At 43.4% G+C, this 25,303-nt stretch overlaps 1 protein-coding gene across 4 annotated transcripts in view; it reads left to right on the forward strand.

Annotated features, from left to right (window-relative positions):
* The window catches only part of aifm3 (AIF family member 3), a 44,826-nt gene that overhangs the window by 8,729 nt on the left and 10,794 nt on the right, over positions 1–25,303 (forward strand). For 3 of the 4 annotated variants that reach the window (XR_002256011.2, XM_020489527.2, XM_031830391.1), the window contains one exon: positions 22,206–22,429. Coding sequence is in view for 3 of the 4 variants with exons in the window: in XM_020489527.2 (XP_020345116.1) it covers positions 22,399–22,429 (31 nt within the window). In the remaining variant the exon portion in view is untranslated. Of the gene's footprint in view, positions 1–1,952; positions 2,193–22,205; positions 22,430–25,303 lie in introns of those variants that run through there. The other variant, XM_020489528.2, reaches the window with a different exon arrangement.

Below are 25,303 nucleotides of genomic sequence, written 5' to 3' on the forward strand. Positions count from 1 at the left end.
TAACATCTCTGACGAGTCTACGATATGTAAAACACAAAATAAGAATGGTGTTCATGGGAGGACATCACGGAAGAAGCCACTGCTGTCCCAAAAAAAACATTGCTGCACTTCTGAAGTTTGCAAAAGTGCACCTGGATGTTCCACAGCGCTACTGGCAAAATAGCCTGTGGACAGATGAGACCAAAGTTGAGTTGTTTGGACAACACAACACTGTGTGTGGAGAAAAAAAGGCACAGCACACCAACATTAACCTCACCCCAACTGTAAAGTATGGTGGAGGCAGCATCATGGTTTGGGGCTGCCTCTTGGCCTGGACAGTTTGCTATCATCAACGGAAAAATGAATTCCCATGTTTATCAAGACATTTTGCAGGAAAATGTTAGGCAATCTGTCCACCAATTGAAGCTCAACAGAAGTTGGGTGATGCAACAGGACAACAACCCAAAACGCAGAAGTAAATCAATAATAGAATGGCTTCAACAGAAGAAAATACGCCTTCTGTAGTGGCCCAGTCAGAGTCCTGACCTCAACCCGATTGAGATGCACGACCTCGAGAGCAGTTCACACCAGACATCCCAAGAATATTGCAGTTTAAACAGTTTTGTAAGGAGGGATGGTCCAAAATTCCTCCTGACCGTTGTGCAGGTCTGATCTGCAACGACAGAAAACATTTGGTTGAGGTCATTGCTGCCAAAGGAGGGTCAACCAGTTATTACATCCAAGTGTTCACATACTTTAACCACGCTGCGCTGTAAATGTTTACACGGTGTGTTCAACAAAGACATGAAAACGTATAATTGTTTGTCTTATTAGTTTAAGCAGACTGTGTTTGTCTATTGTTGTGTCCTAGATGAAGATCAGATCAAATTTTATGACCAATTTATGCAGAAATCCAGCTATTTCCAAAGGGTTCACATACTTTTATTGCCACTGTAGGTTAGGGTTACGGTTGGGGGAAGGGTTAGCTAACATGCTAACTAGTTGCTAATAGCTATAATGCTAAAGTTTTCAGTGATGTGATTTGAGCACGCAACCAACATATGGGGCCTCCCGAATGGTGCAGCGGTTTAAGGCACTGTATCGCAGTGCTGAGGCGTCACTACAGATCCGGGTTCGATCCTGGGCTGTGTTGCAGCCGGACGTGACTGGGAGGCGGCGCACAATTGGCCCAGCATCGTCTTGGGTAGGGATGTCCTTGTCCCATCAGGCGGACCGGGTGCATGCACGCTGACACGGTTGCTAGTTGTACAATGTTTCCTCCAACACATTGGTGCGGCTGTCTTCCAGGTTAAGCGAGCAGTGTGTCAAGAATCAGTGCGGCTTGGCACAGTCATGTTTCGGAGGATGCATGGCTCTCAACCTTTGCCTCTCCCGAGTCCGTGTGGGAGTTGCAGTGATGGGACTAGACTATAAATCCAATTTGGATATCACGACAAAGGGGTGAAACGTTTTCAAAAAATAACAAAAATTAAACATCATGCTCATTTCACTGTCCTGGATTTACATTTACTATGTTATGTTTAGTTTATGAGACCAGTCTGACCAAGCAGGCAGAGCAAGCAGGTAGTGCAGGGGGGAGCCCAGGCAGACCAGCCAGTGCAGGGGGGAGCCCAGCCAGTCTTTAAACAGGCTTAACTGGCAGTCAGGTCTTTAGCATCTGAAGGCGATGCTGAAAGGATCTAAGCAGGAGGGGGAGTGTGTTTGTGTGTGTGTGTGTGTGTCTGCGTGTGTGGGAGAGAGTGAAAGAGGAAGGGGGGGAAGAGAGCCAAGCACTGTGAGAATTTGTGCCATGTTAGCATCCACCCAGCAACTCCGTCAATACTGCATACGGCTTGGAAACTGGCAGAGGTCCCTGGTGCTGCATTCGCAGGCTCCGTCAGTGAGAGAGAGCAGCTTCCACGACCCCCCCCCCCCCTCCCCTCCCAATCACTGTGCTGCTCGAGAGGTTTCTCTCAGTGATAGCACATCCACTAGAGCACCGGCCGTTACTGCTGCAGAGGAGGAAGTGGGGACAGGAGGAGAGCTGAACGGGAGATACGGAGTGGGAATACTCTAGAAGAGCGAGCCAATCCCGGAGGAGGGACAGGATTCTCGGAGGACTGGTTTGATAGTATGCTACCGTGCTCCACAGGGAAGGCTGAACATTGGGACGTTTGAGGCACTCGACAGTGCACCTGCTCCACACTGGATTGGTGGGTAAAATGATTTTCCTCTTTTACAGTCAGCAAGGGCTGATTTTAGGATTGTGCTTGTTACTGCTGATATATCTTAGTGTGGTGCTTAGTATATCAAATGGACTATACTACATTCTGTGTTCAGCATGTGGTACAGCACTATGTCCATTCAGCATTATAGAGCCAAGGAAGTACCTTGTTTCTGGTCCAGTTCCACATATTTCTGCAGTCCTGCTTAAAGTAGTGGAGAAATGTGGTGCAGTGATATATCAAATACTCTGACACACAGTACACCAATAAACACAAGGCACTTCACGAACATGTACACTTATACAGTGGCAAGTGTGTGTTTATGTTCGGGAAATTACAGGAATATTGCCACAATTAGGAAGTCTTTCATTGAGGGATATTCTGCCCTCAACACAATAAAAGGTCCACTGAGGGAGATAATGATTGTTTCGTTTCATTTTGATATTGTGTGTGTGTGTGCGTGCTCACGTGAGTGTGTGCAATTCATGTGTACCTAGGTGCTGAATGTGTGAAATGCCTGAGAAATTGGTTGTTTCAATCGTTGTTTCTGACCATGGAAACTGGTCCCCTGCAGGAGTGGACACCCCTCTGTAAAATTCTATTCTGGTTTTCCATGACATCACAACTCCTTTGGCCTAATTTGGAGGCAAATGCTGAAAGTAGCACAAATGCCCTGACACTCCATCTCTATAGTGCCGCTGCCAGCTACTCCGCGTTATATATTTCTTTAATTCTTCATAATTTTTTGTTTATCTGCCATCTTCAAAATCAGACTCAATGTTTATGTGCATGTTTTTTTCCCCAGATAGGGGTCTTTTTTTAATTGAAGTAAATTCAGTTCAGTTTCAAGTTTGGTGTGAAGTTACATGGTTAACACAACTAATTGTAAGTAGATAGAACTTCTCTGGTACCACGTGGTATTCCTGCCTTATCTCACCAAGTGTACTAATGGTTACCCTCTGATTTCCACAACAAGTTCAACAACCTGACCTCTGCAGCCTGATCATGGAAAAACCGCATTTCAGAGATCATATGTTACATTCCAGACTTAACAACTTTCAGCATCTATTGAATGGCAACTTAACTGTCTTTTGGGCGTAGTATCTACATGGAACCTTGTTCATCTTGGACATATGCATGATTACATGATTTAACTGTGATGGAGTAAACGTAACTGTACAATTATGAACCTTCTGTTTCCATGGGACTGCCATGACCGAAGACACATTTTACACGTAAAAAGAAACGTTCGATTTTGATCTTACCTTAAATAACTATAGTTTTTGGACAACAAACTTAAACAAGCATGCCAGCATATGCAAGACAAAGGGTGAATGCACTTAGTCACAAAGGTAGGATTGTTTCCCATGCTTCTAGAGCCTCTCATTGGGGAATCTGATTAGCTCCAATGCACTGTTTTATAATACATCCAGTGTAAAACTGGTAGCCTCTGGAAATAAACAAAGTCACTCAAGCTTCTTTCCATCCTTTAGCCTAGAGTCGATGACCACGCCCCCACGGAAATCTAATTAGCATAATACACAAATCCCCATTAAAAAATGGGTCAATTTAAACTAGAGATAGTCACACTAAGTGCAAATCACATGGGATGGCGTAGCGCTGCAGAATACTATAGTAGACTTGCTGGTTAAGTGTGCCTTGAATTCTAAATGAATCACAGACAGTGTCCCCAGCAAAGCACCCCCACACCATCACACCACCTCCTCCATGCTTCACGGTGGGAAGCACACATGCGGAGATCATCCGTTGACCTACTCTGCATCTCACAAAGACACGGCTGTTGTCGTGGATAATTGTTTCAGAAATATAATACTCTCAGAAGAACTTTGTGAATTCAATGTAGACTTTAATACAAGTTATTAAGAGCCGTGCTGGTCCGCGGAACAGCCGCCCCTTCTTAGCACTGGCTTCTGCTTTTATACATACATAGTATTTGTGTACATCACAAATGTAAATAAAGTTACTCCCCCTTAGTTCGTCTGCCACCATTAAATTCCTATTCTGAGTTCTTTGCTTGTTTACGCCCACTAACGCTCATATCTGCTTTTGGTTAGGTTACAACGATGACAGAACTCTATCCATGTTCTAAAAATAATGTATGTATTGCATGCTTATGTTTTACGTGTTAGTCATAAGTTATCTTGCCTACATCTTTCTTCCTGTATCCTGCTGACCATACCACGTTCAGCTGTCATAAATGCACGTATGGTCTTGGTTAATGTATTCTTTCTTAAATAGAGTATGGTCTGGGTGTCATATGGCCTGGGTATCATCTTCTCTTAATGTGCATGCCCTTGCTACTTCAGCCTAGCAGCCAACCCTATCTATATGTAAAGCGGAGCTTTCCTTAATGGTTCGCTCCAACACTGTTGGAACCAAAAATCTCAAATTTGGACTCATCAGACCAAAGGACAGATTTCCACCGGTCTAACATCCATTGCTTGTATTTCTTGGCCCAAGCAAGTCTCTTCCTATTGGTGTCCTTTAGTAGTCGTTTCTTTGTAGCAATTCAACCATGAAAGCCTGATTCACGCAGTCTCATCTGAACAGTTGATGTTGAGACGTGTCTGTTACTTGAACTCTGTGAAGCTTTTATTTGGGCTGCAATTTCTGAGGCTGGTAACTCTAATGAACTTATCCTCTGCAGCAGAGGTAAGTCTGGGTCTTTCTTTCCTGTGGCGGTTGTCATGAGAGCCAGTTTCGTCATAGCGCTTGATGGTGTTTGCGGCTGAACTTGAAGAAACTTTCAAAGTTCTTGAAATTTTCCGGGTTGACTGACCATGTCTTAAGGTAATGATGGTGTCACGTACTGACCTTAGTTCCTTTTTTATGTCTTTGTGTTAGGTTGGTCAGGGCGTGAGTTGGGGTGGGTAGTCTATGTTCCTTTTTCTATGTGTTTGGCCTATGGTATGGTTCTCAATCAGAGGCAGGTGTCGTTCATTGTCTCTGATTGAGAATCATTCTTAGGTAGCCTGTTTTCCCCATTTTGGTTGTGGGTGTTTGTTGTCTGTTTAGTGTATGTCACCTTACAGAACTGTTTTGTTTCTTCCATTTCATTTTGTTATTTTGTTTTGTGCGTTCAGTCAATACATTATGACGGACACTTACCACGCTGCATATTGGTCCGATATTTCATACTCGTCGTCAGACGACGAAGAGATCCGTTACAGATGGACTGTCGTTTCTCTTTGCTTATTTGAGCTGTTCTTGACATAATATGGTCTTTTACCAAATAGGGCTATATTCTGTTTCCCACCCCTACCTTGTCACAACACAACTGAATGGCTCAGATGCATTAAGAAGGAAAGAAATTCCACAAATTAACTTTTAACAAGGCACACCTGTTATATGAAATTCATTTCAGGTGAATACCTCATGAAGCTGGTTGAGAGAATGCCAAGAGTGTGGAAAGATGTCATCAAGGCAAAGGGAGGCTATTTGTTTAACACATTTTTAGGTTACTACATGATTTCATATGTGTTATTTCATAGTTTTGATGTCTTTACTATTACTACAATTTTAAGAAAAACCCTTCTGTTCCAAATAGGGGATCTTATTATTGCATGCGTTTGTATGGGCTAATAAATGTTTAATCAAAACATAAAAAGATTTATCGATTTAAAATAGCAAAATTATCCTTACAATTCCGTGTAGCTTAGTAGAGTCCCCCTTCCCAGGCTTAGACTGTTATGTGTAAACAATTGTTATTATTTCATCAGCTTAATTTTTTTTTAAATCAATCAAAGTTAAGCAACAAGCTAAGTATTCGATCAGTCGTGCAGGTTTTATAATATATCAAGAATGTTCAAAATTAGAACTTCACAGGCTTGATTAGGTGAGAAGTGTGGTCAAACATGAAGTGTGGTGTTACTTTGTCATGATCGTCTGCCCTTATCAGCCATGGATGAAAGCGAGAGGCCTAATCTTTAACCAAGGCCTGATTTACCTTTTGGAACAGGTGTTAGATGAATGAAATATGAATATAGTAACCAATTGATATGTTAAATAACCAGTCATTGGTTATTTATTGGTTATCAATTGATCCTGTTCCTTCATCTACAGCATCGAGAAACATCCTTACAGAAGGAAAACATACCGTCGCTGTCTGATGAAAACCATCTCCAAAACCTCATCTTTTCAGGAAATTGAAAAAATGGACATTTTCCTATTAACAAACATACAATTAGGAAACTTCTGAAGCTATTTTGAATAAATGCTCTTGGTCCGAGAGTCATAAAATCTTCAGAATACATTAAGGGGAGTGACTGCATTCAATAAATGTAATAAAATGTCATTTTTTATTTTACAACGTTAGACAGCGAGGTTAGACACTCTTGCCATAGCATTACTGGTGAAGATCTGACCGCATTGAACTGAGGACTTTTAAAGGCCCAATGCAGCAGTTTTTAAAAAATCTACATTTGCATTTGACATTTTAGTCATTTATCAGTTTTCGGAAGATGGGCAGGGACCATTGGGATGCCAGGACAGAGAAAAGCTTTGACTAGCCTGAGCAGGAGCTGACGTGCTGTAGAGGTGGGACAGCCAAGAGGCCAGGCGTGGCAGAACGGAGTGCTCAGAGTTGGGATGTAGAGTTTGACCATAGCCTGAAGGTGGGGAGGGGCAGTTCCCCTTGCTGCTCTCTAGGCAAGCACCATGGTCTTGTAGTGGGTGTGTGCTTTGACTGGAAGCCAGTGGAGTGTATGTAGGAGCGGGGTGACGTGGGAGAACTTGGGAAGGTTGAACAGCAGACGGGCTGCGGATTTTTGGATAAGTTGAAGGGGTTTAATGGCACAAGCAGGGAGCCCAGCCAACAGAGAGTTTCTGTAGGCCAGAAGGAATATGAGGAGTGCCTGGATTAGGATTTACGCTGCTTCCTGTGTGAGGAAAGGTCATACTCTATAGATGTTGTAGAGCTTGAACCTGCAAGAGCGAGTCACTTTTTTGCAGAGGACTGTCCAGGGTCTTTCCTAGGTTCTTTGCACTCTTTGGGGGAGGGGGGGGGGGGGGGGGGGGGGGCACTGGAGTAGTCAACCGTGATGAGAGGAAGAGCAGCTCCATCTTGTCAAGATGAGCTTGAGGTGGTGGGCCGACATCCAAGCAGAGATGTGTGTCGCCACCTGTGTGTCAGAGGTGAATGATAAAGTAGTTGAGTGTCATCTGCATAGCAATGATAAGAGAGACCATGAGAGGATGTGACTTGGTGTATAGAGGAAAGGAGCTAGAACCGAGCCCTGGGGGATACCAGTAATGAGAGCACGTATTGCAGACACAGATCCTCTCCACGCCACCTGGTAGGATCAAACTGCCAGGTAGGATGCAATCCAGCAGTGTGCAGAGGTTGAGATGCCCAGCCCTGAGAGGGTGGAGAGGAGGATCTGATGGTTCACGTTGGCTAAGGCAGCAGATAGATCTTGGAGGCTGAGAATAGATGAGAGAGTCGGCTTTGGCAGAGCAGAGAGCCTCTGTGACACAGAGGAGAGCAGTCTCAGTTGAGTGACCCGTCTTGAAGCCTGACTGGTTGGGCTCAAGAAGATTGTTGTCAGAGTGATAACGAGAGAGACAGCATGCTCAAGTGTTTTGTAAAGAAAAGAAAGAAGGGATAGCGATCTGTTGTTATTTTTGACATCAGAGGGTTTGAGTTTTGGTTTCTTGAGGAAGGGAGTGATTTTGGCCATCTTGAAGTCAGGGGGGATGCAGCCAGTGGTCAGTTGCTGATGGAAGAAGGTCTCCAGAGAGAGTCTGAAGAGGGGATGGGGTCGAGTGGGCAGGTTGTCGGGCGGCTGGAAATCACTAGTCGCAGGATTTCATCTGGAGAGCGAGGGGATGTGACTCCTGTGATGAGACGCATGTGGCAGGGACTCCAGACTATTCCGGAGATAAAGGGAAAGCCAGACACCATATGGAGTGTTTACGGACATATTCGATCTCTCCCTATCCCAGTCTGTTGTCCCCACTTGCTTCAAGATGTCCATCATTGTTCATGTACACAAGAAAGCGAAGGTGACTAAACTAAATGTCTACCGCCTCGTAGCGCTGACTTCTGTCATCATAAAGTGCTTTGAAAGGCTAGTTAAGACCCACTACACTTTGCATATCGCCCCAACAGATCCACGGATGCCTCATTGCCATTGCACTGCACACTGGCCTATTCCACCTGGACAAGAGGAATACCTATGTGAGAATGCTGTTCATCGACTACAGCTCAGCCTTCAATAACAACATTGCCCTCCAAGCTCATCACTAAGCTCAGGGCCCTCGGTCTGTACTCCTTTCTGTGCAACTGGGTCCAAGACTTCCTGACGGCCGACCCCAGGTGGTGAAGGTAGGCAACAACACTTCCGCCACGCTGGGGGAATGGGGGTCTCACAGGGGTGTGTGTTCAGCCCCCTCTTGTACTCCCTGTTAACCCATGACAGCGTGGCTATGCACATCTCCAACTCAATCATCAAGTTTGCTGACAACACATCAGTGGTAGTCCTGACCACCAACAACCACGAGACAGCCTACAGGGAGGTGAGAGCCCTGGTGGAGTGGTGCCAGGAAAATAACCTCTATCTCAACGTCAACAAAATGAAGAAGATGATCGTGGACTACAGGAAACAGCAGAGAGAGCACAACCCGACCCACATCGATGGGTCAAAAGCAGTTCCTCAACGTGCAAATCACTGAGGACCTGAAATGGTCCCTCCACACCGACACTGTGATGGTGGCTAAAGAAGAAATTCAGCTGTGTCCCTAAGACCCGTAGCTTCTATCTCCACGGCATCAAACTGTTTAGGCTGGGTTACTGTACAGCACTTTGTGACATCAGCTGATGTAAGAAGGGCTTTATAAATACATTTGATTGATTGATTGATTGATTGAACAGTCATCACTACTAGTTGGCTACCGCCCAGTACTCTACTCTGCACCTTGTACAGTCGTGGCCCAAAATTTAGAGAATGACACAAATATGAATTTTCACAAAGTCTGCTGCCTCAGTTTGTATGATGGCAATTTGCAAATACTCCAGAATGTTATGAAGAGTGATCAGATGAATTGCAATTAATTGCAAAGTCCCTCTTTGTCATGCAAATTAACTGAATCCCCCAAAAACATTTCCACTGCATTTCAGCCACAAAAAGACCAGCTGACATCAAGTCAATGATTCTCTCGTTAACACAGGTGTGAGTGTTGACGAGGACAAGGCTGGAGATCACTCTGTCATGCTGATTGAGTTCGAATAACAGACTGGAAGCTTCAAAAGGAGGGTGGTGCTTGGAATCATTGTTCTTCCTCTGTCAACCATGGTTACCTGCAAGGAAACACGTGCCGTCATCTTTGCTTTGCACAAAAAGGGCTTCATAGGCAAGGATATTGCTACCAGTAATATTGCACCTAAATTAACCATTTATTGGATCATCAAGAACTTCAAGGAGAGCTGTTCAATTGTTGTGAAGAAGGCTTCAAGGGCGCCCAAGAAAGTCCAGCAAGCGCCAGGGCTGTCTCCTAAAGTTGATTCAGCTGCAGGATCGGGGCACCACCAGTACAGAGTTTGCTCAGGAATGGCAGCAGGCAGGTGTGAATGCATCTGCATGCACAGTGAGGTGAAGACCTTTGGAGGATGGCCTGGTGTCAAGAAGGGCAGCAAAGAAGTCACTTCTCTCCAGGAAAAACATCAGGGACAGACTGATATTCTGCAAAATGGACAGGGATTGGACTGCTGAGGACTGGGGTAAAGTCATTTTCTCTGATGAATCCTCTTTCCGATTGTTTGGGGCATCTGGAAAAAAACTTGTCCGGAGAAGACAAGGTGAGCGCTATCATCAGTCATGTGTCATGCCAACAGTAAAGCATCCTGAGACCATTTATGTGTGGGGTTGCTTCTCAGCCAAGGGAGTGGGCTCACTCACAAGTTTGCCTAAGAACACAGCCATGAATAAAGAATGGTACCAACACATCCTCCAAGAGCAACTTCTCCCAACCATCCAGAAACAGTTTGGTGACGAACAATGCATTTTCCAGCATGATGGAGCACCTTGCCATAAGGCAAAAGTGATAACTAAGTGGCGGAGAACAAAACATAGATATTTTGGGTCCATGGCCAGGAAACTCCCCAGACTTTAATCCCATTGAGAACTTGTGGTCAATCCTCAAGAGGCGGGTGGACAAACAAAAACCCACAAATTCTGACAATTCTCCAAGCATTGATTATGCAAGAATGGGCTGCCATCAGTCAGGATGTGGCCCAGAAATAAATTGACAGCATGCCAGGGCGGATTGCAGAGGTCTTGAAAAAGAAGGGTCAACACTGCAAATATTTACTCTTTGCATCAACTTCATGTCAATAAAAGCCTTTGAAACTTATGAAACGCTTGTAATTACACTTCAGTACTCCATAGTAACATCTGACAAAAATATCTAAAGACACTGAAGCAGCAAAATTTGTGGAAATTAATATTTGTCATTCTCAAAACTTTTTGCCACGACTGTAGACTGCTGCCATATGCACAGTATATATACTCATTGAACACTGGTCACAAATCGTTTCTGTAGTTAAAAACAGTTAAGATTAGCATTCCTGCAACATTATTTTGTGAATTTTATTTGATATCTGAGAAATTAAGCTAATCAATTACTAACTTTATAAACTATAAAGAAATGTCCCTTTTTCAGGACCTTGTCTTTCGAAGATAATTCATAAAAATCCAAGTAACTTCACAGATCTTCATTGTAAAGGCTTTGAACACTGTTTCCCATGCTTGTTTAATGAACCATAAACAAGTAATGAACATGCACCTGTGGAACGGTTGTTGAGACATTAAGACACTAACCGCTTACAGACGGTAGACAATTAAGATCACAGTTATGAAAACTTAAGACACTATAGAGGCCTTTATATTGACCCTGAAAATCACCAAAAGAAAGATGCCCAGGGTCCCTGCTCATCTGCGTGAACATGCCTGAGGCATGCTGCAAGGAGGCATGAGGACTGCAGATGTGGCCAGGGCAATAAATTGCAATGTCCGTACTGTGAGATGCCTAAGACAGCGCTACAGAGAGACAGGGCGGACAGCTGATCATCCTCACAGTAGCAGACCACGTGTAACAACACCTGCACAGGATCGGTACATCCGAACATCACACCTGCGGGACAGGTACAGGATGGCAACAACAACTGCCCGTGTTACACCAGGAACGCACAATCTCTCCATCAGTGCTCAGACTGTCCGCAATAGGCTGAGAGAGGCTGGATTGAGGGATTGGAGGCCTGTTCTAAGGCAGGTCCTCACCAGACATCACCGGCAACAACGTCGCCTATGGCCACAAACCCACCGTTGCTGGACCAGACAGGACTGGCCAAAAGTGCTCTTCACTGATGAGTTGCGGTTTTGTTTCACCAGGGGTGATGGTCGGATTTGCATTTATTGTTGAAGGAATGAGCGTTACACCAAGGCCTGTACTCTGGAGCGGGATCGATTTGGCGGTGGACTGACTGACTGTTACTTTTGATTTTGACCCACCTTTTTTGTTCAGGGATCCATTATTCCATTACTGTTAGTCACATGTCTGTGGAACTTGTTCAGTTTGTATGTTGTTGAATCTTTTTATGTTCATACAAATATTTACACATGTTAAGTTTGCTGAAAATAAACGCAGTTGACAGTGAGGACGTTTCTTTTTTTGCTGAGTTTATCTATTAAGTATTCCCACCCCTTGAATTTTTCCACATTTTGTTGTTACAGCCTGACTTTAGATGGAATTGAGTTTTGGAACTGGCCTGCACAAAGTGGAATTATAGTTTTTTGAATTTCTTAAAAATTTCTTACAAATTTCTTAAAAAATGAAAAGCTGAAATGTCTTGAATCAGTAAGTATTCAACCCCTTTTGTTATGGCAAGCCTAAATAAGTTCAGTCGTAAGAATGTGGTTAACAAGTCACATCGGTTGCGTGGACAATAATAGTGTTTAACATGATTTTTGAATGCCTACCTCTTCTCTGTACCCCACACATACAATTATCTGTAAGGTCCCTCAGTCAAGCAGTGAATTTCAAACACAGATTCAACCACAAAGACCAGGGAGGTTTTCCAATGCCTCGCGAAGAAGGACACCTATTGGGGTCGATTGGTATAAACAGACATTGAATATCCTTTTGAGTATGGTGACATTATTAATTACAGTTTTGGATGGTGCATCAATACACTGTCACTACAAATATACAGGATTCCTTAAATCAGTTGCCGGAGAGGAAGGAAACCTCTCAGGGATGTCACCATGTACAGAATAAAAAATATTCCAAAACCTGCATCCTGTTTGTAACATTGTACTAAAGTAATAATGCAAAAACAGTGGTAAAGCTGTTAACTTTTTGTCCTGAATACAAATGTTTGGGGCCAATCCAATACAACACAATGGAGCTAAGCACAGGCAAAATCCTAGAGGAAAACCTGGTTCAGTCTGCTTTCCATCAGACACTGGTGTTTCATTTTCAATACATTTGCAAAAATGTCTAAAAACCTGTTTTCACTTTAATTATGGGATATTTTGTATAGATGGGTGAGGGGGAATTTTTTGGGGAATCCATTTTGAATTCAGGCTGTAACAACAATGTGGAATAAGTCAAGGGGTTTGAATACTTTCTGAAGGCGCTGTACACACTGTATTCTCGACATAGCTCATCCTACTGAACTACTGCTGTACGTATATTTTTCTACTTATATATCGTCCATACTGTCTATACATATTTATATTCCGGACTCTGACATTGCTCGTTCTGATATTGTTTGTTCTGAATATTTTATAATTTTTTACATTTGGGGGGTGGGATGGGATTATTTGTGTTTTGGTATTCTACTGTTAGACACTTACTGCACCGCTGGAGCTAGAAACATAAGCTTTTCGCTGCATCTGCTTTAACATCTGCTAATCTGTGTACGCAACGAATACAATTTTTTGGGTAGTTTTGTGTAAGTGGGACCAGTGGACTCCGTAGGCTGTGTAAATAAGGAGCTCATGTCGTCAACCTTTTTTTCCAAAGAGAGGGAGGAGGGGAGGAAAAGACTTGCCCAGAGGCTTGGAATTTAGAGTGATAGAAAGCAGCTTTAGCAGCAGATGTAGAGAAGGAGTGGAAGGAGGATAGGTCCTCCGGAAGTTTAGATTTCCTCCATTTTCGCTCAGCTTTCCACAGCCCTGTTCTATGAGCACGCAGTGAATCTCAATGTTAAATCATTTTTGGGTAACAATTAAGTACCTTACTGGAATAGTTTTCCTTTTAAAATGTTATAATTTTGCTAGGACTGTCTGGAGGTGGTCTGAGTGAAGGGCCCAATTGGATGGCTATGTAACCTGAAAACTAGCTGTTATTGGCAAAGAGGTTTGGAACTCTCTTTGTTATTGGTCTGTTGACGTATACCGCCTGGTGATGTCAGCAGGCAAGCCAAAACTCCACCCATGCAAAACCTGCTGTTTAGATGATCCTGTTTCAATTGTAATTTCAACCAGCTGGAAATAGCACTATATTATTTTTCTTCTAACTTTTACAGTGTTATTTTCATCAGCTGTTGTACAATATGCTACAAAGCACAGGGGAAACTGCATTTTGACTGAACTGGGCCTTTAAGGTGAAAATGGCACCCTACTGTATGGTGGCTTGAGGAACCAAAATAATTTCTGATACAGATTTACTGAAGCTACTGTACATCTGACTCTTGATGTCACTGAATGCCCAAGGCAGTTCAGTGCAGGTATAGTCCGTGTGGAGTTTGTTATTGTCTCTTTAGGGAAAAGGGTCACTTACTACCTGGCCTGCTGTATCTGTTTGTGTGTGGGCTTCATCATGACCTGGATGGGTCAACATTCTCCTGGTAGTATAAGGTGGAGGTGCAGGTGTGGAAAGTTGTTATATCTGGGAATCACGTTTCCCGCCTCCTTATTTTACCTGGTGTGTGTGTGATACCAACCCCTCAGGAGTGCCACATCGGTGATCAAGTAAGGTGCTATTGGCTGTGGTGCAGTTAAATGTTCATGCAGTTGGAGTCCTTAACTGGAGTCCGTTTAGAAATGAAGTATGTTTACTTGGGCTGCTCAAAAAAAGTAAAGTCCCTTTTCTAAGAAATAGAGGTGGCCATCGATTTGAATCTGGTCCTCTGTTTAACATTATTGTCGATTTAATTCAAATAAAATGCAAATCTATATCTTTTTACATTGGGGGGGGGGGTACTGCCTAAGGTTTGAGCCATAATGGCTTATTCCCAGCTACATTCCAGTGAAAAACATTACATTTGTGGGGAGAAATGAGTGAAACTGACAGCTTGTTTGCAGGAAGGATCATTAGCACTGCTTGGGGACAGGCCCAATGGTGAGTGACTGGGATCTGCATCATGTTGTGAGGACCAAATCTGCTTAACCTACTTTGGGTTAGCACTAAATATCTCGGGCTTGCTTGAACCTCACAATAGCAGCCTTTCTGGTGCAGTTTTGATGTTCATAAAATACGAATTTGTATGGAATTATTGATATGGACACATGGAAGATATAGTGCTCTTCCCTGACACACACACACACAGTATTTTTTTTGTATGTGTGTATATATCTATATATATATAATTGTTGTTGTTGTTGAAATTTCAGGCGTGGTTTTTGGACACCTGTGAAGTTTTCCCTTGTGAAAAAATAAATCCCCATGTGATGTTTATTTTTTCTTACTTCCAGCTACAGCTGGTCTCCCATCCAGGGACCGACCAACTATATAGTGGTTGTTTACATCTACTTTGTTTACAAGCATTGGTGTAAACAAGCTTATATTTTGTGTTCTGATGGGGTATGAGTTAAGCTAAGCTCATGAGGCATTTATACGTTGTACACCTCCCATTTTGCCCTCAGAACAACCTGAATTCGTCGGGGCATGGACTCTACAAGGTGTCAAAAGCGTTCCACAGGGATGCTGTCCCATGTTGACTCCATTGCTTCCCACAGTTATGTCAACTTGGCTGGATGTCCTTTGGGTGGTGGACCGTTTTTTGATACACACGGGAAACTGTTGAGCGTGAAACCCAGCAGCGTTGCAGTTCTTGAGACAAACTGGTACGCTTGGCACCTACTACCATACCCTGTTCAAAAGGCACTTACATTTTTTTGCCTTGCCCATTCACCCTCGGAATTGCACACATACACAATCCATGTCTTTATTGTCTCAAAGCTTAAAACTCCCTCATTAACCTGTCTCCTCCCCTTCATCTACACTGATTTGAAGTGGATTTAACAAGTGACATCAATAAGGGATCATAGCTTTCACCTGGATTCACCTGGTCAGTCTATGTCATGGAAAGACCAGTTGTTCTTAATGTTTTGTATAATCAGTGTATTCTTCAAGAATTTATGGGTTCTTCAAGAATTTATGGGTTCATACATAAGTCCAAAAACTGATGTAGCAACTAAGGATTGCCCCTTTTTACAGGCAGTGACCTTCAGACAGCAGAACTATGTCGCCATTTGAATGTGATCCATTAACCTGCCCCAAAAACAATTATTCTGTCCACTGTTTTGCAAATGTCTTGCAAAATCGTTCCCTTGTCCTGCATTTGGGCTTTTTAGATTTTGTCACCCTTATTCCACCGGTGGGAACATTGCTACTGCAACATGTGAACACCATCTTTTCACATGTGAGGAGAATAACATTATTTCAACCCCACATGTGGAAGTGAGATTTTCACAGTTGGAGTTTTCTAACGTGAAAATGCAAAATTCAAATGTGAAACTGCATTTCACATGTGTGGGGAAAACAACATGTTGTTCTTCTCACATGTGAAAAGGTGGTGTTACCATATGTGAACTATAATTTAGTACACGTGACATAAGCTCAGCATGTGAAAACAGCTCTTTGAAAATACAATTTTCAAATGTGAAATTGTATTTTTTTGTTGTTGTAAGGGTTCAGTCTTAATGCAGTTTTTGACTGTTGTTGATTTCTTCATAGGGAAACATCGTTCTAATACGAAATTACATTTTGAGGTGTGTTTGTTTGTTGGTGCGTCATTGAGAGTGGAAATTATGAACTGTTGCCATGGAGATTTTCACAAATTGTGTAGGGAAAAACAAACGCCCACATTCTTCCCAAAAAGAACCAGGCTTACCCAGTTGTTTATATCATGCTCAGCTTGTATATTACCTTTTTTTTTTTTTTTAAGATGACGAAGACTGACTCTTGATCATTTAATTCCATGCTGCAAAATAAGTGAAATGGAAATATCCTTCAAATTCTTGAATGTTTTTTTGTGATCCTTTTGAGGTGAATGTATTGCGAAGTATGTGTGCGTAAACACTGTCTTAAACAGTTTGAGAGTGATGACACGGCACAAACTTTTTACTGCGTGAAATGTGTTTGGTCACTCAGAAGAGCGAGCTTTCCACGTCTCACTTGGTCTCTAATACTTTAACCACTGCTCCATTCAACAGGTTCTAGCTTTATTTAGTTCTTCTTTTGTTTTTTTTACCTCATGGACATTAAGCTGTGCTCTGAATATCAAGTACTCCCTTTAGTTGCACCACCCAAAGGATGTTTTTGCTATTGACGATGAATCATACTGTTCTTATGCTTCTTACTGTAGTACCGCACTCATATTCCTATCAACTGCTGTATTGTTAAGCAACAGCAAGTGGGTTGAAATACCACAAGTTCTGGCAGGGGTGTGTGGGCAGCGTTTGGCAGCAAAACAAAGGTGGTTTTGAAACTCATGGGGCCTCTGCTTCCCTTCACTACAGAGTGACATTTAAAGTGAATAGGTGCAAAGGCTGTTAATGGTTAACACTTATGTATGCAACATGTCATGTATTAAGTAACAATGTACGTGGAAAAATGTTACCAATTAACACCTATTCCACTTTAACACTTTAAGGGCATTTGGACACCTACACACACACCTACACACACACACCTACACACACACACACACACACACACATTAGCTTCATGGTAGAGAGAGAAGGGTTGAAAACAAGTGACAACCTTTTCTCAGCCTTACATTGTTGCCAAGTGTTGCTGGAGGGCAGAGCACACAGGAATAGTAATAGCTGCTCTATACAACCTCATAGAACCAAGTTTGGGCCTCACAGGACATACTGTATTAATGAAATCGCTAAAATATGGAGTTCTCTTCTCTGATCCAATATATCCAGTCGGGCAGGTTGACGGACAACTACATACCCTTTCCTTTTCAAACGAGTGGTTGATGAGGCTGTTTTTTGTTGTTGGTGGAAAACAAATATGTTTTAACAATGCCACTGAGAGGACTGTGGATGGCGTGGTGAATGCTAATGGCTGTTAGTGTTAGGCTGGTCTTAACTACCACAGTGGCCTTTCCAGGACTTTGTCCATGTTTCTCAGCATCATGAATAGCTTGAAAAGCGTATTGGTTCGTTGTAAAAATGTTGAGCCATGGTTGATATACTGTAAGTATTGTATTTCAATTTCCAAAATGGGCAGTGGTTCACATACATGCAAACACACCACACACTACAGGAGAAGGGCTTGCGAAAACTCACACAGCTGTTGGAGACCGACAAGTCGAGTGGCGAATGAGAGCCCCTCTCCATGAAGGGAACCTTTAACCCGCCAAACTGCATGCCTCTCCTCCTTGCACTCTTGATCATCTTCCTTGCGATCTCACTCATATTCATATAGAATCGGGGTTACGTAAGTAATCTTGAGTTCTATTTCAAATACTCGTTTTGATGTCTCACTATGGGACAACTCCCATAATGCAGACATGCTCTCCGAAGCCAGTGTAGTTCCAACAGCATCATCCCTCAGATGCCACAAGTATGCCACAAAAAAGGTGGAGAGACATCCAGTTGGTAAAGACCTTATTAAAGTATAAGGGGTGGCTATACGTGCCAAAATGCAAATCTCCCATAATGAGATGCCATTGAACAGAGCCCAAGAGGTAGCCATACCTCTGGTGTAATGAGCCCTTCCGGTCTGTAGCCTTTGCTATTATATTTTCCAATACAACAGTCTCCACCATCCAAAGATAGCTGTTAACGAGGTAGGGGGGCCTGCCCTTGCAGGGAGGTGCCCAAAAAATGCAGGGGTCATTGCCACAAATGGTGGAGACACTCTACTTCCATAAACGGGAAGAGCGGTGGGTGTAACCACAACCTCCAGGGCGCTACAACACAATTGCCACTGGGCCTAGGCATAAAAGAGTGGGTTTGGGTACCCAGGAGGACCCTGTGGCAAACTGAAGGCAGGAACGGTCGCTTTGCAGCCATAGGGTAGACGGAAAAGCAGGTTAGAAAAAGAAACATGACATTTCCCCGCTTTCCAGCGGCATAACAGGCCACGATGGGAAAGCCTCAAGCACAACAGGCCACGATGGGAAAGCCTCAAGCACAACATGTCCCATGTAGAGGACCTGAACGGACCCAAGGACAATCAGAACAAATTGGATCAGAGTGACAAAAAAAGGATGTTTATCGGCCAAGTTGCTCTTCTGGTTAACAAATAGGTCTTTATATGTTGGCTAAGCCTTTATAAGTCAATAAAGTCACCTTATTAGCGTAAAATAAGTATGCTATAGGCTATGCAGAGCCGTTGTCGGTCCATTCGGTTCCAACCGAGTCTATAAGCTGTAGTTACGTAGATCCGATGACAATCAAACATGCCCCGTCTCGGGTGGACCCTTGAAGACCTCTAGTCCCATGTGACAGGCTAAATGCTTGAAGACTGGTTTTGTGTAAGTGACATGCACCCTCAACTACAGAGGGTGTTACCCTACTGTAAATGTCCAGGCCTGTGTGACAGGTGAGATGGCAGTTAACTGGACCTTTAGGAGATCGTCCCTCTGCTTCCAAGGGATGATCTGTGTAGGTCACACCACTTCTCCTGTTTTACCAGACAGTAGGCGTGTGGGAGGGGCACTGTCACTCTGGTGAAAGGTCTTGACTTGTCGGCTTGTCGCAGGCAAACGTCATTTGGGTCCGCAGATCCCTGCATAACGGTAACTACGAGGACTGGTTAAATGCGGGAGAGTGATCTCCACCAACCAGGGTATCCTTGGTCATTTGAAGGGCTCGAAGATAAGGGATAAGCCTGTGGCAGGCCTAGGAGAGAGAAAAAGCTTAGAGCATTACCATTGAGAGGCTGTGCCAGTGCTTCCACTCCTACTGGTGCAAAAACACTCAATTAGGGACGGGTTCTCCAAAACCCTCCATAGGGTTGTCGCTTTATTTTTTTATTTTTTGCGTGATCAAGCGCAGGTAGGAACGAGATGAGGGAAAAATGGACTTGGTGTACCAGATTTCCCCGGACCAGAAAATATGAGTAATGGAAAACCTTACTGACTGTCCTATAGCTCGGTAGAGTTTTCTATCAATCGAGCTAAGTTGCCATAGGATTTCCCCAAAAAGATCCAGAGAAACCCAGTGGGTTACGGCGATCTTTGATGTGAACCCCGGAAACCTGTTTCTCTGTTTTAGTGTATGGAAACAGGGGAATTGACTGCCACCTCCTGGTGATAGCACTGAGGAGGTACTCGTGAGCCTGTTTAAACCGTGTTGCTGGCGCAATAGACGGTAAGAGGTAAAAATGCCGCAAGGCAAGGTTATGTGGTTATGGCAATCTGTCATTCAGCTCCGTCAGTCAGAAGAGACTGGAGGGAGAGAGGACATGCTGACTGTCGTCCTGGCTTAAAACATGAGAAGGTGCCTAGGGGATAGCACTTGGGGGTAAGAGTGCACCCCCCCCCATTTTCCCATGTGAGCGAAGACATTGGCAGTCTGCTGAGTCGCCAGGGGTCTCAGGCCCCCAAAGACGGCGTGTTGTCTCCTCCCTTCTGTGAGGCTATGGCGAGTTGCAGTGACCAACAGGTTGCCACAGGGCCTGGGAGACTTCGCCTTCTTACATACGCATTTCACACATCTGCATGGAGTCAACAGCGGGCCGAACAACTCCTTGGGTGTCATGGGCATCCAAGAGGTCCGCTGTTTCTTTGTCTGTTAAGCTGGAAAAGCTTAGCCAAAGTGCCCTTTCTTCCAACACCGCCAGGCTTACGGTATGACCACAGCCAGGGATGGCATTACGTGAAGCCCGGAGGTTTAGATCCGTAATCATACAGATCTCATCCCAAGCATCCTTATTCAGGGTCCCCGAAACCAGTTGCTTCCACACATCCTTCACTAACTCTGCTTGGAAAGCCAACAATAAAGAGGTCAGGTTAAGTGCTCTGATTGACAAGGCCAGGGCTTTGTACGTCTTATGGAAAATGGAGGCAGAAAAAACGCTCTGTCTTTCTAGGGAGGGAACTTCCAGTAGTGTTGGTTGGAAGTGGCAAGCCAGTGACGGCTCCACCACGGGAGGGTCGGAAAACCCAGATTCTTCCATATTGTTAATGTCCATTCTCGGGAAACCCCTAGCCAGGATATTGCTGGCAAGGGGCTTATCCCATGAGCTCCTAGCTTCTCTGATGCAGACTGGGAATGCGGGAAGCAGTTGCTTAGGGGGATGGTAGTCTTTTCCCATCGTATTGGTCCCTTCCGGGATCCTGGGCCCCCAAGGGAGCTGGCCACTCGACGTGGTGGGTTGTGTGGAGTTGAGCCTCGGCCGGTGGCTGAGAGGGGAGGGAGGGGGTAGAAATAGTGGTGCATTTTAGCCTCCTTTTCAAACACACTCTAGAGAGAGATTTACCATGCTTACAGGACACTGGGTTGTCGAGTGCTTCTTGAGCATGCTCCCTTAACAGACAATTGTTGCATAAAATCCTTCCAACTAGCCACAAGCACAAGAATGTGGTTGTTTGAGTGCTGTGGTAGGCTCGTCTAGGGTTGGGGCAGCAGTGGCCATTGTGTAGAACAGGGCTATGCTGAAAATGCCTGTTAGTGTAATGTGTAAGTTCTGGCTTTAGTTAGGCGTAAGATACTTCATAGAAGCCTTGCTAAAGCTAGCTAGGATGTGCACAGTGGGAACGCTACAGCCGCGAGGCTAGTGCTGCGTTAGCTAGCTAGCAGCTACCCTTGCTAAGGTGCGCTGTAGCAAAGAGAGGCCAGATTGACCAGTTTGGCTACACGGACTATCTGTCTCTATGCACACTCACAGGGCTCTACACACTTACGCACACTGACAATCCAACACACATACTCACTCCATCATTTACTCACACACACACATAATATGCACATACATTTATACTGACTCTACACACCCACTCACATACAATCATCATATAGAGTAGGGTAGCCTAGTGGTTAGAGCGTTGGACTAGTAACTGGAAGGTTGCAAGTTCAAACCCCCGAGCTGACAAGGTACAAATCTGTCGTTCTGCCCCTGAACAGGCAGTTAACCCACTGTTCCTAGGCCGTCATTGAAAATAAGAATTTGTTCTTAACTGACTTGCCTGGTTAAATAAAGGTAAAATAAAAAAATATAGAGTACACAGCTGCTACTCTGTTTATCTTATACACCTTACATTGATCCAGTATCCCTGCACATTGTAAATATGGTGCTGGAACTGACCCTGTACATGGTATGCTTACTTACATTATCGTGTTCTTCTTTTTATCTCATGTGTTTTTGTTCTACCTTGTTATTTTTAGTATTACATGGTTATTGATTACTGCATTGTTGGGGTTAGAGCTTGCAAGAAAGGCATTGCACTGTACTTGTGCATGTGACATTAAAACTTGAAACTCAAGAGTGGCTCACCTCATTCGCCACTCAACCTGTCTGTCTCCAACAGACGCAATGTGATTGGATACTTCGGGCTTATGGACACGCCTAGGCGCTTTCCCATCGTGAGACATCGAAACAAGTATTTGAAATAGATGTGAGAAGCTTTTATAGAGCTGTCTAGTGGTGCTGTCTGATGTTCGGGCTTTTCCAGCGTAGCTGGTGGAGGGATAAATGTGTGGACGGGCTCAATGTAATCAACACATTTTTCTCCCTCCACCAGCCTCCACTGGGCTTTTCAGACACTCCGTTGTTTATCACTCTCCCTCTTCCCAGGTTGTGATGTGGAGAAGCTGAGGTCTACGATGGCTGGCCTGGACCTACACCTGCACGTGCTGATACCCCCATTTCAACGTTGTCATCGTTACCTCCCAACCCAGCAACCCAACCCCAGGATCTGACCCTGTCTCCCCCTCACCTCCCCTGGGCTTCCTCCAGCCAGACCTCCTGGCTCTACCCTGGGCCCATCATGGGAGGATGCCTCTCCAAAAGCAAACCAGGTGCCCACCTTCCCCATCTCGTTTTCCTTCCCTCCTTTAAAATCCTGGAATAATTGGCACTTGTTCTCCAACTATATATATATAGGTCATACAAACTCCCCTCCTGACTGCCTTTTGTAGCATGGCATTTTGTGGAGGATGAATTCTTATGCTCCCAATTGCATTACCTTCAAAAGGATTGCATAGTCAAATATGAGTTTCAAATGTATGGCACAATGTAATAATAACAACTTTATTTGTATAATACAAGTAATTAAGTGCTTCACGTCATAAAATGAAAAGTACAAACAAAGACCGGCGGAAGGAGAATGAAAAAAGATAGCTAGTTAAAATCATACTTCTAATGTAGGATTTCAAATGCATCTTTATAGAAGTGTGTCTTCAATAGGGATTTCAAAAGAGATGCTGAATCTGCAAGCCTGCATGTCCTCTGGCAGACCATTCCAAAGTCTAGGGCCCCTCGTGGCAAATTCCTGGTCTCCTTTCGTTTTCAACCTAGACTTTAGAATGGTCTACAATGCCCTGCCAAGAGGATCTCAGGCTGTGTCCTGGCTCGTAGGGAGGTCAAAGATCAGAGTTATAGGAAGGAGCTAATAAAGCCTTAAATGTGATTTTAATACAATTTTTAAATCTATTCTCAACGTAGAGAATGTAGAGAATCCAAAATAGATGTGCCATGGTTACATTTCCTGGTGCCTGTTAAACGCGGAGCTGCAGCATTTAATTTAAAAAATGTTTTTACATGCAACTCGAGCTTCAGGTCAGGGTCAAAGAAGACGTCAACGTTTCTGGCCCTAGGCTTTACATCGGTGGACAAATGAGCAAGGTTATTTACAGTATGGGTTCGAGCAAGGTGACAGGCCAAAAGAACGACCTCGGATTTCTTATCATTGAAATTTGTCCGACATCCCACATTTGATGTCATTTAAGACACTTATGAAGGGTAGCTACGCTATCTCAGTCACCGGGTCTGATTTGGCTGCATACTGTAGCAGTGAAACTGAAAATGTAGGATTGCGAATGTATGGCTGTTTCAAAGCAAACACATCGCTGTTTAAATGCAGTCAAGCTTGTTGGAGGGGGCAGTAAGTGCTGAAATCAAACGCATGACTTTATTATAATTTTTTTAAATCTCTGGTTGTTCTTAAATCTTTGACTTTCAACAGTGCATAGGGAGAGCGATTTTTAATTCGTTTTTGTGTTGTTGTTTTTTTAAGCATAATTTTCACAAAAACAACCACCGCAATATATAATGTGTAGGGGATAGGGAACTTGTCTCCAGTACTATAGGGAGATTGTTTTGAGGGTGGTGTGTTGGAATAGATGCCCCTCACTGTGAAAGTCTAATTAGTCAGAGTCTGTAGGAAACAAATGTGCCCCTGAATGGAACCTTGGACACAGCAGTGATGAGCACCAGTATAGTCAACAAAATCAGCCACTGAACCAGACAAAAACGGATTTTACACAATGTGAGATAAATACATGTTTTCAATCTGTAAAACATAGTATCACACCATCAGAGTAAAACTTTACATTAGTGCCCTTACTCTGTAGTTATTCCTGTAAGTACAGATGAACATGTATTGTAATGACTCCTATTTATTGTTACACTGTATTTAGGGTTAAACATTCAATCGTGAAGAGGAACATTGAAGATGATGGTGATTCTCTAAGTGTATTGTCATGATGCTGCAAATTCCAGAAAAAAAACGTGGGCTTAGTCAAAATATTCCAGAACACTGAGTTTCTGCAGAATCAGTGAAAAGCAGATGTGTTAGTGGGAGCTGAGATGTCATGCACGTGGCCCCTCAATTTGGTCCAATAAAATATTTCAGCAACATATTGTAAACGCGGAATTGTTTCTAAGACTGGAAAGTCCATCAGTGCCCACTCAAAAAGATGCAGCACATGATGCTTCTGAATGAAAAGAATAGTAGAAGGGGTGAGTGTGTGGGAAAGGGGGATAGAGGAGAGGGATAGAGGAGATTATACTGCATTCTATGTCGGAGTATCTCTTCCTTCACTGACAAGCAAGGGTAGGTTTGTCCCAAGGTGTACAATTCGCTCAGATTTCCTAGTTGATGCATTGGAGAATCTCAGTGGAGAGAAAGGTCCCTTAACTAAGCAGGTAGAATCCAAAAACAAAGCAGTTTGCATTGCTAGAAGAAAAGGTCATATATAGAACTGCAAAGCACCCATATTTTTTAAGCAATGTGTATGATGGTAAAAATGACACTTCATGCATGTTATTTACAGTATGAAAGCAATGGCTTGGTTACACAGCTACACATCATGGGCAGATCGCCAAAGACTCAGTTAAAGGTAACAGGTTTTAGGACGGAGTCATCTGACATCGTTTGCTAATCATTGACAAATAAACCCCTGTCCAGGAGAAGATGAGTAGAGGACCATAATATACACGTTCTATATGATTTTAATGATCATTTTTAAATATTTGTAGAAATTGCTAATGCACATGAATGGGTTGTGCCGGTTTACATTAGATTGATTTAATGAAATAATGATTGAGTTCGTTATTTCATGTTAAATTATGGTGTTACTCTTCATTGTATTTCTATACTGTATATCTCTTATCAAATACATGTGGCAATTACTGGACATTTAAAGATGCATCTGATGTTTTATGAGAGATTCTGACTTCAGCATGGAGCATATGGTTGAGGATCAACTTATGGATTCAGAATGGTCCTGATTTGTGGATGTGATTTTGTGCTATTTAAAATCAAAAGAAAGATCATCAAAAATATATGTATCTCTATAGCAAATCTAATGTTCAAATTGTGAATTCCTCTTATGTAAGATTCTATAATATCTCTCGCAAAAATAAAGATCCCATATTAGTCTGGGGATGGA

Source organism: Oncorhynchus kisutch, linkage group LG8 (assembly GCF_002021735.2).
Source record: "Oncorhynchus kisutch isolate 150728-3 linkage group LG8, Okis_V2, whole genome shotgun sequence".
Taxonomy (NCBI): Eukaryota; Metazoa; Chordata; class Actinopteri; order Salmoniformes; family Salmonidae; genus Oncorhynchus; species Oncorhynchus kisutch.